Source organism: Bombus pyrosoma, linkage group LG1 (assembly GCF_014825855.1).
Source record: "Bombus pyrosoma isolate SC7728 linkage group LG1, ASM1482585v1, whole genome shotgun sequence".
NCBI lineage: Eukaryota > Metazoa > Arthropoda > Insecta > Hymenoptera > Apidae > Bombus > Bombus pyrosoma.
Genome location: NC_057770.1, coordinates 5,247,602 through 5,265,499, shown reverse-complemented (window position 1 = coordinate 5,265,499; position 17,898 = coordinate 5,247,602). Strand labels below are relative to the sequence as shown.

General features: G+C 33.8%; 3 protein-coding genes across 5 annotated transcripts in view; 2 read left to right on the top strand and 1 right to left on the bottom strand.

Annotated features, from left to right (window-relative positions):
* Positions 1-285: 285 nt before the first annotated feature.
* Positions 286-2,472, top strand: LOC122569756 (growth hormone-inducible transmembrane protein-like). Of its 2 annotated transcripts, none has more exons than XM_043731311.1 (5): positions 286-446; positions 640-857; positions 1,271-1,382; positions 1,475-2,092; positions 2,170-2,472. In XM_043731311.1, exons 2-5 carry the CDS (start codon positions 656-658, stop codon positions 2,255-2,257), a joined length of 1,020 nt encoding a protein of 339 aa, XP_043587246.1. In that variant the 5' UTR covers positions 286-446; positions 640-655; the 3' UTR covers positions 2,258-2,472. The 2 variants fall into 2 exon arrangements, with proteins under 2 accessions (XP_043587246.1, XP_043587255.1); XM_043731320.1 differs by having other exon boundaries at positions 397-558.
* Positions 2,473-3,266: 794 nt separating this feature from the next.
* On the bottom strand, positions 3,267-13,340 carry LOC122569651 (TBC1 domain family member 25). Its single transcript, XM_043731013.1, has 9 exons — positions 12,545-13,340; positions 9,738-9,847; positions 7,710-7,805; positions 7,460-7,622; positions 6,083-6,740; positions 5,285-5,672; positions 4,902-5,213; positions 4,326-4,742; positions 3,267-4,249 (listed from the first exon to the last, which is right to left on the bottom strand). Exons 1-9 carry the CDS (start codon positions 12,584-12,586, stop codon positions 3,829-3,831), a joined length of 2,607 nt encoding a protein of 868 aa, XP_043586948.1. The 5' UTR covers positions 12,587-13,340; the 3' UTR covers positions 3,267-3,828.
* A 997-nt stretch (positions 13,341-14,337) lies between these two features.
* The window catches only part of LOC122569677 (G-protein coupled receptor Mth2), a 42,839-nt gene continuing 39,278 nt past the window's right edge, over positions 14,338-17,898 (top strand). Inside the window, exons 1-5 of one of the 2 annotated variants that reach the window (XM_043731116.1) lie at positions 14,338-14,520; positions 14,648-14,886; positions 15,225-15,290; positions 16,590-16,657; positions 16,850-16,953. The gene's annotated coding sequence lies outside the window, so the exon portion shown is untranslated. Of the gene's footprint in view, positions 14,521-14,647; positions 14,887-15,224; positions 15,291-16,361; positions 16,415-16,589; positions 16,658-16,849; positions 16,954-17,898 lie in introns of those variants that run through there. The other variant, XM_043731160.1, reaches the window with a different exon arrangement.

The window sequence follows — 17,898 nt, the reverse complement described above, 5'->3', positions numbered from 1 at the left end:
ATTTTAAAAATAGTACGTATTTTCCAACTTTTTCCAAGCCCATCCGAGTGCGTAATCCCGGGTATCCGCACACTACTAAACGAAGAAGTCATTCCGAACCACGTATATATTTTCTAACAATTAGAAAGAGATATTATGTACAACCTTTTGTTCAGTTATAAAAACAAATGATTTTTTATTTTTATGACGGAAAGTAATATAAAGTAAAATTCAATCTATGTATACGTATGTGAAATATATAAATTAGGATCTGATATGTTCGATCGAAAATTTAACAAATTCGATGCAACTGTGTACCAAAGATGGCACTTTCATCGCGTACATCATGATTTCTACTATCTGTACGATATCTATTTCAAAGTTTCAGATACATATATCACGGAAATTGTCAGCGTTAGCGATTCGAGATATTGATTTGTCGTGAACAATTGCAGCTTACCGCGTCTGTGAGTAATCACAAGAAATTTTTGCGAAAAACTATTGATCTGAGGATTTAAATAAATTTTGCTAGATATGTGAATATTTTTCAAACTTTTAAAAGATAATTCGTTCAAAATCGTGTGTACTTTTTGTTTAACATACCAAGGCTAATATGCGGATATCGTCGATGTTTTTATTAATAAATATATTATTTTTCAGACATTAGCATGCAAAAATGATGCTTGCTAGGGTATGTCGAAGTACCGTCTCATCAAATTTGGTCAGTCTACTAAAGGCTCCAATTAATTCGAAACCGTTTATTCCGAGAATTCAATCTACCAGATTATTTGCTAACGATGGACGAAGTGCATTTGCAAGATCGGCTCGTAGATCAGCCACTATTTCAGAGCAGGCAATGGCTCCTGCAGGAGAAACAGGTAAGATTTCAATTCATACATAAAGTATGTAGAACAAAAGTAATAATAGAGAACACATATGCAATATGATGCAATCGCAATTATGAATATGGATTATAGGTTATTTCATATGAACTGTGCCAAATTTTTATGTATTCATTGAATGTAATAATAAGGAAGGGGAGAGGGGTGATCCTATTTTATAAGTATTTTTTAACGTGTCTAAGATTTATCATGTAATATACATTATAACCAATAAATTGGTTATAATGTTATAAATGCGCAGTAAATAATCCTAGTATGTTTCTTTTATTTCTAAAATTCATTTACTTTGTTAATTCTTGAGTCTTAATTCTTCCGTGTTAATAGCGGTAAAAGTTAATTCTGTGATATATGTATCAAACTTACTACTGAAAATACTTTTGTATTCATAGCATTCACTATTGGGAAAGGAGTTGTTGCTGGTGGTGCTGTAATAGGAATAGGTTCACTGTGCTATTATGGTTTGGGTTTGTCGCCATCTATGGGAGCTATAGATTATGCAAAGTATTTTCTTTTAATCAGAGTTACAGTTACGAGAATATTATCAATTGTAGAATAGCAAAATAGAATATAATACGATATATAATTCTTTATAGGTTATGGCCCCAATATGTGAAAGATAGAATTAAGACTACATACATGTACCTTGGTGCATCTATAGCAAGCAGCACTGTAGCTGCTGCAGTATGTTTACGTTCACCAACTATGATGAACCTGGTAATGCGTCAAGGATGGGTTGCCATGTTAGTAACATTAGCATCTGTTTGGGGTAGTGGAATATTGTTACAGACTATTCCATACAAAGAAGGTTTTGGTGCAAAACAAATAGCATGGTTGATACATACTGGTACTGTTGGTGCATTTCTTGCACCTTTGTACTTACTTGGGGGACCTTTGGTCCTTAGAGCTGCATGGTATACTGCTGGTGTAGTTGGTGGTTTATCAGTAGTTGCGGTTTGTGCGCCAAATGAAAAGTTTCTGAACATGGGAGGTCCGTTAGCGATTGGCTTGGGTTTTGTATTTGCAAGTAGTGTCGGATCAATGTTTTTACCACCTACAACAGCTCTTGGATCTGGTTTGTATTCAATATCTTTGTATGGTGGTCTGGTGCTCTTCTCTATGCTTCTTCTGTATGATACACAACGTATCATCAAACAGGCAGAAACATATCCAACCCATGACTACCTAGCAAGGCCATACGATCCAATCAATAAGTAAGTAATTTAATAAACATGTGAAATTTGACAAACACTTACGACATCATATACACTTTATACTTCTCTTATTTCAGCGCGATTTCTGTTTATATGGATGCAGTGAATATCTTTGTAAGAATACTCACAATGTTAGCAAATGGAGGAAGTAAAAGACAAAAGTAAAAGAATGGATGTCTTTTTGAGTAGATCAATAAAAGAATTATGGAGTCTCATACCATGTTTGAAAAACGCCGTGATTTAGTATTAAACTTAAGATAAACTTAAAATTATTTTGCAATAAAACAGCTTTATATATACAATCTACTTCATGTTATATTATAAGGTGATATGTAAATTATTAGCTTATTTAAAATAAAGTATAAAACAGAAAAAGTAAATTTCTTTTGGAAAATATGCAGAGGACGTATTTATACTTAATCACTAGCGATAAAATTAAATGCACTTTATTGTCGTTTCTCAAACACATTGTTCGAGAATAAAGTAAGATATAGTTACTAAATTAATCATAGGTTTTTTACAAATTTAAGCCAGTCACTTAATTTTAAATCGAGGTACAGTGAGAAAGATAATGCAGTGCAATTGATATTGTGCATAGCGTCAATGGACAGTGTCACAGATAAAGCGGATTTAACCTTTCATCTGCATACCAGGTCGTTGTCGACTGGTAATTATAACTAGTAATTAGGTAATTTCTCAGTTTACCAATATTTCAATATTTATTTAAATATATTTAAATATATATATATATATATTTATATTTATATATATATATATTTATTTAAATATTTATTTATATTTCCGTTAAAATTTAGCTTCTTTTAAAGGAACGAAGGTAAGATGTAGCGATGAAAACTATGAAATAATATTCTAGAAATCTGGAAGGGTATTTAAAATTTTTTGGGGATCTTTTAAAACACAAAAGACGTAAAAGGATGTACCAGGATGTATGTAAAAGGAAACCAGTATGCAGACAACGTTAGTAAAAATAAAGTTGCAGACGGAGGGTTTAATATCGTGTCGTTCTCAACATGATTACGTTTTAAGTCATGTTGCAGTAGTGTTTGTATATTAAGTATCGAAGAAACGTTTACTTCACTTAGTTCCATGAATTATGCGAAACATAAGAATTATTTTCAACTGGTGGTAACAAGTGCTATCACACTGCAGATAATTACATTGGTTTATATGTGTATTTGTATTTAATTATACATGATCGCCAAGAAGGTTAACCCTTCCAAACTAAAATTAGTTTGTCCTAGGAAAATAAACTTTTATTAATAAGAAACTCATCAATAGACAGTAAATGTAGATAAATGCAAATAAATAATATAAAAATTATCATATCTTGAGACATATGTTCATCAAACAATAATAAGATTTGGATTGAATGTACATAATATGTATCGCAATCAATATGCTTAGAATGATGAAAGGAATACACGAAGAATTGATGATTTTTTTTACGAAAGCACGATTAAAGGAGCACCTCGAGGAGATTATTTAAATTTCTTATTGCCTAGTTTATCACTGATACGCATTTTACCTGATATCTTTTTTCATTTACAGAAGTGTTTTGATTCACCTTTTAGATTTAAAAAACATATTTTAAACTTATTTTTTTTGTTTGTGATTTGTCTTGAACGGTACACAATATATTTTAAAATCGTCCATTTCGTATTTCATGTTATATGGTAGGTGTCGATAAGTACAATGAATATTCAAGCATTATCAGGCTACACATTAACAGAATCTGACTTCGCACCTAATGACGATGAAGAATGCCTTCTAAGATAACCAGCGAATAGTTGCCTCGCTTGATTGAGCACTCGAATAACGTTATGTCGACGAACCATTTTATCGAAATGCATTGCCATTTCGTTATAATCCATTTGATTACGCATAACAAAGTCTCTGTGTTGCAATAACAGAGTAATACAGAGGAACATAAGAAACGGATTACCACCACCAAATTCGTGAGGTGGAGGTAGAGAAGTTTCTCCCAACTGATCTTCGCAAGTTCCTGCTGGAATAAGATTTGTAAGCTCTGTGGCTTCTTCACAGTGCTCTTGTACCGTTTGTTTTATTGGACTTTCTTGTACTGTTGCATTTTGGTGCCAACTTTCTGCCTCCTCGCTGTCCGAAGCAGATTCGGACCTATGAAATTGTATAATTATTATATTTAAGGCCGAAATATATAGTTCTTGTGGAATTATAAAAAGCTTGTCTATACCTTGTAGTCCGTTTAAGTAATCTAATTGGGGTAACAGATTTAACACCATTCTGATCTTCTAATATTTCACCATCATACTCGAGTTCTGCTTGTTCATCTGGAGTAGCTGGATGGTTCTTTTGCTGTAACGTGTGCAGAGGATTCTCCCATACAAATACATCCGCAGCTGGACTACACCTTGCTAACTCTGTATCTGTTTCGCTGTCGGCTAATTCGCTTTCTCGTTTAGATAGAACACAATCACATTGTTGATCACTTGGCGGCGATGGTCCGAAGACTTGTCGATCGAGCGATTCTAGTTCCAGTCTTAATTCTCTAGTCATTGATGTAGTCATTGGAAAAAAATCTGTCGGGTCATCCGGCGAACTTGGTTCATCTCTTAAAACTCTAATTACTCCGCTCTCGCTCGAAACACGTCTAAAAAATAATATATTTACCGGTTATAACATTATTTGTACCCATTATTTTTATATAAAACGGATAAGAATAACATGCTGGTATTTCTGATAAATGATGTTTATCATATGTTTATTGAATCGAGTGATATTGAATTATGTTGAGAATATATTGTTTCACCTCAACTCTGGTTCAGCATCGCTTGGTGTTATTTTGCTACGGTTGAGGCTCGTAAAGTTCAAAAATTCGTTCAAATTCTTTACTACTCGGGCGCATTTCTTTTCACCATCATTTTCATTATTTTTTGTTTGTTGATATTCTTTACTAGGTAACGACAGTCTTTCTTTCAATTCCAGCAAGTTTACGCGTTTAGATTTACCAGACAGAGAATCTGTACTTAGGCACTTTTCCGTAGATTCTGTGTTTCTTCGATTTTTCGCTGTCGTCAAATCATTTTCTGGCTCAGAAAACGTCTCGTAAGGAGAGCTCGATCTGTAGACAGCGGGTTTCACTTTATATTATTATTTCTATTTCACTGCTTTCATCGATTTGCATAGAAGTACCTTTTTGAGTCGCCGTTAGTTTCTGCAGAGCTTTGCAAAGATGGATCCTCCGCGTTAAGAGTCTTTCTTTTACCAGTGGTGGCGATACTCGCGGAAGAGCTTTGTCGTCTGATAGCACAAACTTTCGTGTATGCGTTCTCACGAATATGTTTTACGTTTGGGCTTGGCGGTGGCGAAGGTGGAGGAAAAGGTACTTCGGCCAGACTAAGTTCTCCGTTTGGCGGTGACGCTGGCAAAGCAGCCCACAAAACTTCGAGCATTCTCAGAGCGTCGTCCAAAGCAAATTCACGTTTCATTTCTAATAAAAGCCATCGATAACAGAACAATAGGTCGTCCGCTTGATGGGATTTTAAATAAGCATAGAAGTCTGGGTCATAATGTTGTAAACCTTAAAAAATGTAGATATTTTATAACAATTGAGACGTAACATTTATTAAATGAATTTCCCAATTTGAAAGAATTATATACATCGATTAGAAGATTGTTTTCTTTCTATTCTAACAATAAGCAATCAATCAGTTGCTTTTTGAAAGATAATCTTTTCCTTTCTCGTTTATTTCTCGTTTATTTTAATATAAAAAGTGGTTTCATATCATAATTTTTCTAATAATATATAATAATATATATTCTTTTAGTAACTGGGAATATATAAGCTACTTTATATTTTATATTTCAGTTATAGCTGTAACTATTATAACTATAATATTACGTCGTAACTTTTACGCATATGACATTTTTTTTATACTAAAGAGATTACAATCTCCTAATTATTTAAATAAGATATTCAATTTTACATACCTTCAGCCAAATGTGCAAATTTTGTAGTCATAGCAATTCCATCAAGCATAAAGTTGTCTTTCAACCTCCTCATAAGAGCGCACAGGCATATGTATGCTTGTGCTTCGTCCCTCATAGTAACCAATAAAGGCGAAGCCAGATCGCTCATACCTTGACAGTAACTGACACTCGGATGATTTAAGGCATACGTAGTTAAGATATTAAAGAGACTAGCCGTATTCTGATTATCGTCAGAACCACCGTAAAACTTGTGATGTCTATCCGTTCTCAGAACATCTTTCCGTACCATGCTCGTTACGTATGCCAAATCTCCGACGTTTTGCCCCTTTTGTACCAGGATTTTCCATCTTTCTCGAAGATTCTGATACTCTTGCGACTTTTTCTTCATGTAATCCATCCTCTCGCGGCCGGACATTCCTTCGGGATATACGTTTAGAATGTGTTTCCAAACTACCTTCCGCAGGCTAGGTTCAATTCCACCGAAGTATATGACGGCTCTTAATTCTTTAGGGTGTATTACTTGTCCGATGGGATCCAAAAATCGTCGAAACTCTGCGTCTGTCAATGGTGGTCGTGGTGGTTGAGCACCTTGCTGGTGCGAAGATTCTTCGCTCAAATTACCCAAAGCACGTTGAACCATGTTCAATGTTCTTTCCATCTGTATAAAAAAAGAAAAAAAAAAAGAAAATTTAAATTTTATGAATTGCGAAATACTTTTTTATGAACATATTAATTCTGATCAATCTTATCTTTACTCTAAATGCATCCGAATAAGTGAAATATAATCGAGATGTCGAAAAAATTGTAGGCCAATTGTAGGCTAAAAATTAGGAGAAAATTGCATGCATAATTTTGAAGATTTTTTTGTGGTGGACGGTTGAAAAAATGTAGTAAAAAATCGAGAGAAACGCGAGAGAAATTTTAAAATGACGTTTTTCACTAATAAATTTGCGTAACTTTTTCAGAAGTTTAAATTTTGATAAACCACTTTGGTTTGTACGACAATAAAATGACCAAAAGGAGAAAATTTGATTTATCGAAAGGACTTTTCGTTATAGACTGATCGATGACCACAAAAAATAACGTAGCAAGTAAACGGGGAATATAAACTAGGTAAAAGAGAAATTTTCTGTGTCACGTGTTGTTACAAGTAACGAGTTAGAAATTAAAAAATTTAATATACATTTCAATTCTATCATAAATAACATTCCAAGGTTAACCATTCAGAGTTCATTTCAAGGCTAATCACCTCAAAGATACATACAAACATATTGTATATGATATCCTTGTATTGAGTTAAGAAGGAAGTGGAAAATAAAATGAATAACTGGGAAGCAGAATCACAGATGATCGAGGGACAACGAGTGAAGTACTCGCCTTGTTCATTATTAGACCCGGTAACTTGGGCGTCTTGTATGGAAACCCGGTTTCTTGTCGAGTCGACACTTCCTGTGCATTTTGTTCCCAATAACATTCGCAGTCGCCTGTCTCTCCGAACGGTTTTAGGTTGACTTGCAGATATAGATACGGTTCAGAAGCGCTATAATAAAATACGTCATCGGTTGAAACAACGGAGTTCGGTATCTTTAATCACCTAGGTACCAGTGGTATTATATAAAATATTTACCTGATAAATGCTGCATCCAAGTCCCAGTCAGAAAGTAGGAATAAATATGTTTCCGATCCATAGTCATCTATTGCTCGATAAGAAACTGTGAATTCTCTGGAAATATTTCAGAAACTTATTTCTTTTATCGCGAGTTAACTTTTTACAATTTCTTCTTCAGTTATCTAATAATTTTCTGGCATTCTCGATATTCTGTCTTAAAGTAATGTAAAGTGTCTAAAGTAAAGTAAGGTAAAGTAAGTTTAAAATAATCATCAAGTAGAAAAACATTCTATTTTTGTATCATTTAATTTTGCGCTCATTGTATAAGCTTAATCGATTAATAAAGAATGTATTAATGAAAAATGCTTTTAAATCTACGTTCTTTAATCTATATATTTACCAGTTTTAAGTTTCTAATTTATATTATAGGAGGAAGGTGAAATTAATAAAATAATTCGCGGTATATTTATCGTATGTAAGAATGAGAGAGAGAGAGAGAGAGAGAGAGAGTGTTAGTTTAGTGCGAACGGTGAATTAAATATTGTAAGAATTTGTAGATTTGCAACCCGATTCGGCTGATATCAATAAATTAGGATTAAACTGCTATATATAGCGGGCCCTAATTTTTAAATTATTAACATTTCCCTCTGCTGACTAAATTTGTTTGTATTATTTCGAAACATTTGCATCGTAAATGAATGATTCATAGAAAGCAGCAGACAATTGCAAACCGATCGAGCTATCTATCATTAATCGACGCAACGCTGAAGTGAAAAAATATATTCCAAGATTATTGTAATTCAAAGTCAAATCGGAATTTCTCGCCATCTGCCGTTACGTTCATTTCTTTTATACTTTCGATACATGTAATTAAATACTACTTCTTTCTTTTGTGATAGTAACAGAGCGAGAGAGAAAGAGAGAGAGAGAGAATACAATCTAATTTAATTATTGGCGAAAGTAACACAAATGGCATTCAAATAGCGCTCGATTCCTATCGTATCTATTACGATTCTGTCATAATTAAACACCGATCTCGTTCTTAGTAGTTCGAGTTTAAATAATTCAGAAAAAGCTTAACAAAACGTTAATTTCTAGATAAAATTCAAATTAAAAATTTTATGTTTAATTTATAGGACTTCCATATTCTTTTCGAAAATGTTTATATTTATTTTATAACGTTTCTTTACGTCGTCTTATTACTCTTTTTCTATTATTACTATCTAATATTTTATGTTTAGCTTTCATAGTTGGCAATGAGAAAAAACTCGTGGAAAATTTTGCTTCTTCGACCTAACGTGTTGTGAAACGCGTGCTCGGTTTTATAGATAAATGGTAATCGCTACGCGTCCAAAGTAAATGAACATTAGCCGAAGGTAGAGTAGTAGCGGTCAAAAGTTTTACACTACTACATATTGTTGACATATTATCGCACTATATCTACTATCTACTATCGCAGATATTAAAATTATATAATCAACAATTCGCAATTGTCCTTAGAATCACGCGCGCGCGCGCGCACTCACGCTCTATCTACGAATCAACAAGAGAGTTCATTGAAACGTGAACAATGCTTGACACAACAAATATAAAACGATTCGGTGTTGTATTTGCTGCGAATATTAATTAATATTCGTCTTGTTAATAATAGGACGAATATTCAAGTACAGCGGTGCTTTGAATTAATAGGTCAATAGCAAAACTATTTAAAATAATATATTAAATTTGTAATAACAATTACTGAATTGAAGCGAAGAACATGTCCTATGGTAGAGCCAATAATCTACCTAGCCGACAAGATAAAAAATTCGTCAAAATAGTTGTGATTATTTGTAGATTCAAGACAGCTTGTAAGCAGACCGATGGTATTGTAGGTACTTTCTAGAAAAAAATGCATGCTATTACGATAAACCGAAATGTAATAGACCCCTGTACCATTTATACGAAAAGGATCGCTTTTGGAACCCTTACAAATGATCTTAACTTTTTTCTATAAACTTTGCTTTGCACGACCATTGCTCGGCATTAATAACAATAAAATCTCACCCTTTGATATCGAACGCTTTGATGAGTATACTTTGAAGCACTTCGATGGATGTTATCTGCGGGTCCACGCTGAACTTCCGATACTCTGGCTGATGTCTGGTCTCGCATTTCTAAACATAAATATACCGAACGTTCGATCAATTTTCCTTCTGTTTACCTCTGTTATAAAACGTGTGTCCCGTTTCGTTTCGTTTCGTTTCGTTTCGTTTCTAGAATTGAGATTGTCTTTGACAAAATTAAACAATTCACTGTATTTTATGACGGTAAAATCTCGAAAAATTCTTTTTATACAGAAAGCCAAAAATATATCTTATATGGTTGTTATTAATATATATATATATATACATACGAGAAATTTGTTAAGTGTTATCAAAGTAAACCTATTTTTTCTACGCACAACGTATATATCTTATGTATACATACTTTAAATGGTAGGTATAATTTACATATATATAGTAGAGGGAGGATTAGAATGTTCCAGGCGTAGTTGATAAATCTCGTTTGATTTTTCATGAATCGAAAACTAAGTTTCAGTGTTATTTTCACTGTGGATAATATTAGCCTTGAATCGTTTGGCCGTTAAACGCAAGAACTTGGAATGAGGTACCTTTCCAAGGTACAAAAATGACCAATCTTTCTGTAGCTCGAGCAATAGAAATATTTGTACATCATTCTATAGGTTCCAAAAAATTATAAAAGCACACTCCTTTACCGGTCATTAAAATAATGGGAGAGTCGTAGACAAAGTTCAAATGATGAAGCAAACAAAACGAAACGAAACGAAACGAAACGAAAGATTGGTATTCGTCAACTTCAAATGATCGTAGCTTTGTAATAAATGGATGAAATTTAAACATTCGAACGCCATTTTGAGGATAAAACTTGATATTTATATTGTACGACAAAAATAATAATGGACAAAATATTTGTTAACGTTCCTAGAAAAAGATAATTATGATGAAGCGTAATGATAACGTGATGACGATAAATAAGTACATAGAGCAAAATATTCTTACAGAATATTATGATTCTTTTAAATGGATATACCGTATCGGATTGGTGTTACACGTACATACGAGTCAATACATCGAAGCTTAAGACAAGTTTGTAAAAGTAATAGTAATATATTTAAATAATAATAATATAGTAGGATATACATGTATAAAATTATATTATAAAAAGGAACTTGACGTTTATATTAACGAAAGCAATATGTACACGAAAGTACCTAACGAAAGTACATATAATTAGTAAGAACAAAAAAAAGAGAGAGAGATAAAGGAAAAAAGACAGGACGAGACTAGAATAATATTAAAAGGATTTCTATATATAAAATTAAAAGTCGATTTCGGTTGGCAGTTACACTGTCACACCTATTATATAAAAGTATAATTTAATTATACTTGTTTCAACTTCGATCGAATGTATTGGATCAATTATGCCATTGCCAGATAATATTAACACGTGCAGAATTGAAGGATTTTGAGGTTAAGGTTAGATATTGCAACGAAACTATTAATATTTTCGATTTAATATGAAATATGAAATACATATATATGAAACAAAATGATTGGTTGTAATATTTTCAGTAATGTTTCCATATAGGACACACGAACAGACATTTTTTTTCTTAGTATTTTAATAAGCTATATTATATATTTAAGCTATTATATGTATTATATATTTAATAAGCTATTAATAAGCTGTCGTTATTTTCCAATTTTTGCACATGAAGAATATGTTCGATAACAGACACAAAAGAGATCCATATTTGTATCCCTGTAAAAACAGATGTCTTGTGCTTTTAAATTTTGATTGTTAATTTTTTGAAGGTAAAAATAATTGCCGGGAAATGGGATGAAACTTTGATTCTCAAACTGTGTACTAATAAAAAATATATATAAACAGACAAGATATAAGATAAATAAATAAATAAATAAATAAATATATATATATATATATATATATATATATATATATATATATAACAGGATGTTATACATTGTCTCGGTACAGACAACTCTCCGACATTTATTTAATTTTCTGCCAAGTGTCACACGTAGGCATTTGCAGGGTTTGCATAGGAAAATAGGAGAGACGTTACGGCTGTTCCTGATTCGAAATTTCTGTTGCAATGCCATAGGAACATTTTGTCGAATAGTCGGTGAAATAGCGACGCGTTCTAATTATTTTTACAGAACGTTGGTTATTCCAATTACGAAACGCGACGTGTTGCCGTTGCCGCGCGACGCCTCGCTTTCTTTATCCGAATCTACTTAAAAGATGTACGCGTACATATAAGTACATATGTGTGCATATCAGAAACTTTCTACGGGTAGTAACAATTTACAACTACCTAGAAAGATAGAAATTGAATTCGTCTTTATTATCTGGAGCGAATTCACGCTTCGATTTCGAGTTCTAGTGATACTGAGCTTATCGTAGACTGCGTTTTCAATGATGTTACATTGAAGCTTTAAATCCCTATATACTCCTATTGAAAATTTATCATTTCAAGTATTTTGTAAACAATGTCACTAATGTATATATATAAAAAAAAAAAAAAAAAAAAAAAGAATGAATAGTAGACGCAGGGAAATATCGTTATCAATGAAGAATATTTCTTTTTTATCAAATTCGACAATGAGAATTTGACCGTTCGACAATCAGAATAGATTTGGTTTTTAAATGTCCTTTAGCGTGTAATAATGAAACATTATTTTCGAGAAAGTCTCATTGTAATTTTATGCGAGGTGTCGATGTAATGGTGAAACGTGCAATATTATGTTGTATAACATAAACTGTACCTTTACTTTGACGCGCACAGCTTCTCTAGGACAACCGAACATGTTTGACGTTGATATACAGGCTATTTCGTGCAAGCGAAAAAGGACGTTCAATAATTCAGGACAGCTCCAGATCCATCAAAATGCGCATCTCCTCGAGGACGTTCTTATGACACCGAACGAAGCTCCACATTTTTATGGGTAATCCAGTTCTGATAGGTTAATTCGTTTCACGCGACGCGTAACGAGCCACCTTAAAGCTTTCACTTTTTCCCAAGAAAAGCATAGTAGCGTCTTGTCACGGCACAGCACCACCACGTTTCCCTAACAAAATCCAAGTTTTTGAACAACCACCGATTGACATTTGGCATAAGAGTTCATGATCGTTCGCGATGACGAGATGTATCCCAAAATCCCAACAGCTGTCGATGATGACACGTTTCAGAATATTAGGTTTCGAAATCGTTTCGCGCGTTGCTCGAGTTTCCGACTACACAAAGATCAGTCGTCGTCACCGTGATCGTTGACTGACGATACCGTCTGCTCCCGTGATTCCTGTCTCGTGTTTAATCGGCCGAAATTGTATGTCCCTTTCTTCGTTAAAATCACTGATGTTGGGACGAACGGAGGGATGGTATATCGAAAAGTGACAAGCAGAACGCAGACGAATAGAAATGCCGATGGAAATTGGCGTTACGTTCTCGTGAGGAAAGAGAGAAAGGAGCGAGAAAGAAAGAAGTGAGCGAACTGAAGCGAGCCGCGTTTGACGCCAAATTTAGTTTAACCAGAGAGGAAATGAGTGCTCACGCCCGTAGTTCTAGTTGTTCCACGGTACAGCTGCTGCACCATGCGGCCAGGCGCTGAGTTTAATTGACATTAGCATGTACAAGAACCTATAAAATTAGGGATCTGCTCTGTTTGGTTGGAATTTAGCATATACAAGAACCTATGTATTTAAGTTAAAGTTAGGGATCTGCCCTGTTCGATTGTGCACTAGTATAGACAAGAACCTATTTAATTGTACGGTTCTACGGAAAAATTCATATCTACTATTCTATCCGAGATAGAGAAATATAAGAATGACAAAATCGCGCAACAATAAAACTAGTTTTAAGTTAAGCCTAAAAAAAGAGAAATTGATTGTTTACTATATTTTTAAACGATGACACGTATAAGGCAATAGTAGAATTTTCTCTCTGGTATTATAAAATAACAATTTTATGACCTAAACATCAATTAATAGCAAAGTAAACAATGATAAATTATTTTCAATTAAAGAAATTTCCCTTTTTATGACAGTTTCGCTATCGATTCTCCAGGACTATTCTAGACTGCTACTAATTATTAACTAAATTACTAATTTTTAAGGATTACATTTGTCTCTAATAAAGACACTTATAAAGCAGGATAGAACAATTTTCCCGATTTTCATGTAATCATCATTTCCAATAATAAGTATTAACATACCATATTTTATGTAATAATAACAACTTTAATCGTGTAACACATAAAAGCTTTTCATTAAGAACATAATCTTATTCGTAATCGTTACTGAACATTGTCTTAAATATGTTTCCTATTCCTCAATTTCATCAATTTCACTGTTTGAATACACTAAGTTTGCGCGCGCTTGTATATACGAAAATTGTGCGCTCCTATTTGCGCAATGTATTACGAAGTTAAATCGAGCGTGCCTATTGGCGCAGAAATATTGTCAAAGTCAAATCTGGCGTGCCTATTGGTGCAGAATATTGTTAAATGAAATTGTGCGTTCCTATTGGCGCAATATATTGTCACGTCGAGTCGAGCATTCCTATTGGTGCGAAATATTGGAAAGTCGTAGTTTCGCGGAGAAACGTGCCGCGGGGTGACGTTGTACTCTTGAAAGTCGTGGAGCGAAAATTCGTCTCGTCGAGCGTTACCCTGTCCTTATTAGTACTTTCATTTCGACTTTATCAATATTTCTACACTTCTATCTGATTCATACTGCATAAATAGTACGTTCGTATTTAACCGTTTATTGATTATAATTTTAGTAAAATTAAGTAGTATCCGAAATCTTCCTTTACTTTCATTCTTTCTTCGCTTTACCTGCTTCCCCACTAATATAACTTTTTTTTCCAGAGAATGTTTGTGATCGCGCGCGCGATGTGATCTATAGAGTCAGTGTTTGCTGCGTAATAACATCTTGTATATTTTTTTCTCGAGCGCAATAGCTCTTAATAATTATAAATTCAATTAGAATACTTGTACGCGAAATTAGAAACAGCCTTTCTTTTTCTTTTTTTTTTTTAAACGTTCGCTTTCGATAGTAGAATCGCAGGTTCCGCAAGAGGACACAGCCTCTCCTGGAACTCAGGAATGTAAGTATTTCTGTATATTGTATTCTAATTTATTTTATTATTCGTATTTTGATCGAACTATTATTAATTTCCATTGACATAAAATCTAAAAATTATAATATTGAAATAGAGAATAAAAAAATTTAGCATGCTAAAAATTGTTACTTTAGCATTCATATTTTTATAGTAATTAGATTTTAACAGGATTTTTCAATTTTTATTATTATTAAAATTTCGAACAGAGATTAGAGTTTAGAAATGTAGAATAGAGTTTTATTTTTCATTAGTTTAGGACTCCTTAAACAATGAAGGATATATTTTCAAGAACAAATTATAATGTTTCACATGTTTCGTTTCAGTTTTTCATAACTCCTGCATTTTCTTGTGCTTCGGAAAGGACGCAGTGATGCTTCGAAACTAAGCGTGTAAGAATCTTTGCATATCGTATGCCAATTAATTTTATTCGTTTGATTATTCTACTTTAATTATTCATAATGAAAAAACCAAGTTTGACTTTAAAATTTAATATCAGTGTTTGTATTTTCGCACGTTCGCGGGGAGACGCGATCAGGGAGAAGCGCGCCAACGGGAGTCGTAAATTCCCGTTACGATAGACTAATCGACGCCACGAATCGTACGATCCCTTATTTCTTGTGGGATAATAAGGGTGGTTAATAGAAATAACGCTGAGGTGGACAGGTTATTATATCTTTAATTGATCCAGCAGCTTCGGTGATACAATGGTGTATGTTTTACCGTACAACGACGAGTTAGTGCGACGTGAGACCCCTTGCGAATCGCTTCGTATGATGATATCGGCCGAACACTGGATGATGACTTGACCGAGAGAGATGTGGTGATGTTGACTGATTGACCACTGGCTCGACAAGTGCTGAACTGTGACTCGGAATTGGGGTTGGAATGGGAAAGATTTGGAGAGAGTGAGAAACTGAACTCGACTTGAACTCGACTGACTGTTGATGACTGCTTGAGCGCCTGCTCGAGAGTGTTGGACTGCCCTTAAGGTGTCTCGGAGGAAAGCTTGGTGTGGGTGTGCCCTTTGACTGATGAACGCGGATTCGTTGTTCACACTTTTCGTCCAGGAAGTGAAGGTAACGATCCGCGATGCTGATTGGTGATGACCCACTCTAATGAACAGAATATGCAGAAGATTCCCACCAACGTAGAGCGGCGGTGGCCTTTTCTCCAGATGGGAAAAATAGCCTTTTATGATGGACATGTGTNTGGGTTTTTCCCATCTGATGACTGTCCGCTTTCTCCGTGATTCTTAAGAGCGCCTAATAAACTCAAGGACCTTTCCAAGACCCAGCCATAAACTGCAAATACTTCTCGAATTAGAGAATTCTCCAGACATGCAATTAGACTGGTAAACATGTGTGGAGACAATGCAGCTAAAGGCTAATGTCTTTATGGTGGGTCATTGAGTCTGTTGAGAATCGGGATGGCTGTAGATTGACCGTTGGCGGCCAGGTAGCGAGGGCTGGCGTGCAGATGTCCCGCGCGACGTAACAGTGTTTCAATTGTTGGAGTAATTAGAGTTTACTAGCAATTTAATCTTTCTATTATTATTAAAGTTCGAAGTTTTCATAGAATTCCATATTACATTATCTGATATTTTTTGGTGAATCATCACTTAGCTTTCAAAATATATTATTCACGGATATATTATTCATATATGTATAATAACTCATATTTTGTTAAAGGTTTATCACTCCTTTCTCTTCCTCCTATTTCCTAAAAAGGACCAAATGGGGCTTCAAAAGCCAAGAATGTAAGTAATTTTGTAATCTGTATTTCATTTAATTCTAGTCTCTGTATTCCAATTTGCCGATTATTCGTATATTCCCGATTTAAATATTGTCATTAAAACTTTAACAGAGATTAATCTCCCGTTACTTGAAATTTTCCAACTAATTAACGTCATATTTAAGAATAAATTATGATATTCCATGCATTACTACAGTTTTTTCCATGATGGAATTGCATGGCTCTTCTTTGATAACGGTCTTCACGACGACTTCCTCTGGACTACCACAGCATCGATGACTACGTTCCTCCGATCTTATCGTGAGTCGCATGCATTTTTGTTCCTCCGGTCGCTCAATCATCCGGTCGTAGGACGAAAGGTCCGAATCGACACGGGTGACTGGTTGTATTACGTAGAATTTTTTGCGAGCACAGTAACCGCGGGTATTTACTATACCCGTGAGTAGTAACATTTTCTTTTTCTGTGTATTATTTATTAGTTCAGGATAGGTCTTCTTGCGCATCGCGTTTTTTTTTCTTTTATATTAATTACGTGATACTGACAAATTTTCTATTAACAATATTGATAATGGTAAAAACGATATGATACTATATTAACAATTAATTTGAATATTTGTGATTGAAGGTGTATTCGCTATAATTACTTTTAAAGTTGGAATGTATTAAAAATATATATTTACAAAAAGAAATTGCGACGGCTTAATGAAATATTTCGTAGTGACGAAGTCGGATACCCTTCGACTTCGTTGCGTTAAAATTGAATTGAAATTATTGCGTATCTATTGATAATGATAATATGTCATCTTTTATTTTCACCCCTTCTGTTCTCCGATGGCATTGTTGTTTCAGTGGACTTAATTGTATGCCATTCATTTTTTAATTTAAATATTAATTTAAAATATACATATAGAGATATGAAAGTTCAGTTCTGCTGTAAAAAAATGTATGAAATTTTATGTGCAAGAAGAAATTTCGCGACAGGCAAATTTTGGAATCAAAGCAACAAGTTTTGAACGTTGCTTTCGCATTTTCGATAATGTGCTTTGACGAAGGGATTGCCTGAGGTTGTGTTTGCATTAATATTTAATTTTGAGTCAACCATCAAATAAATTTCTTTTATTTATCGTCAATTTGTCTCTTTTGTAATAGAATTCCAATAATTCATAGAGTCTAAATAAAGAGTATAAATAAATTCAATATTATTCGTATTGTGGTAATTTATTAAATTAACGAAGTAAAGTATAC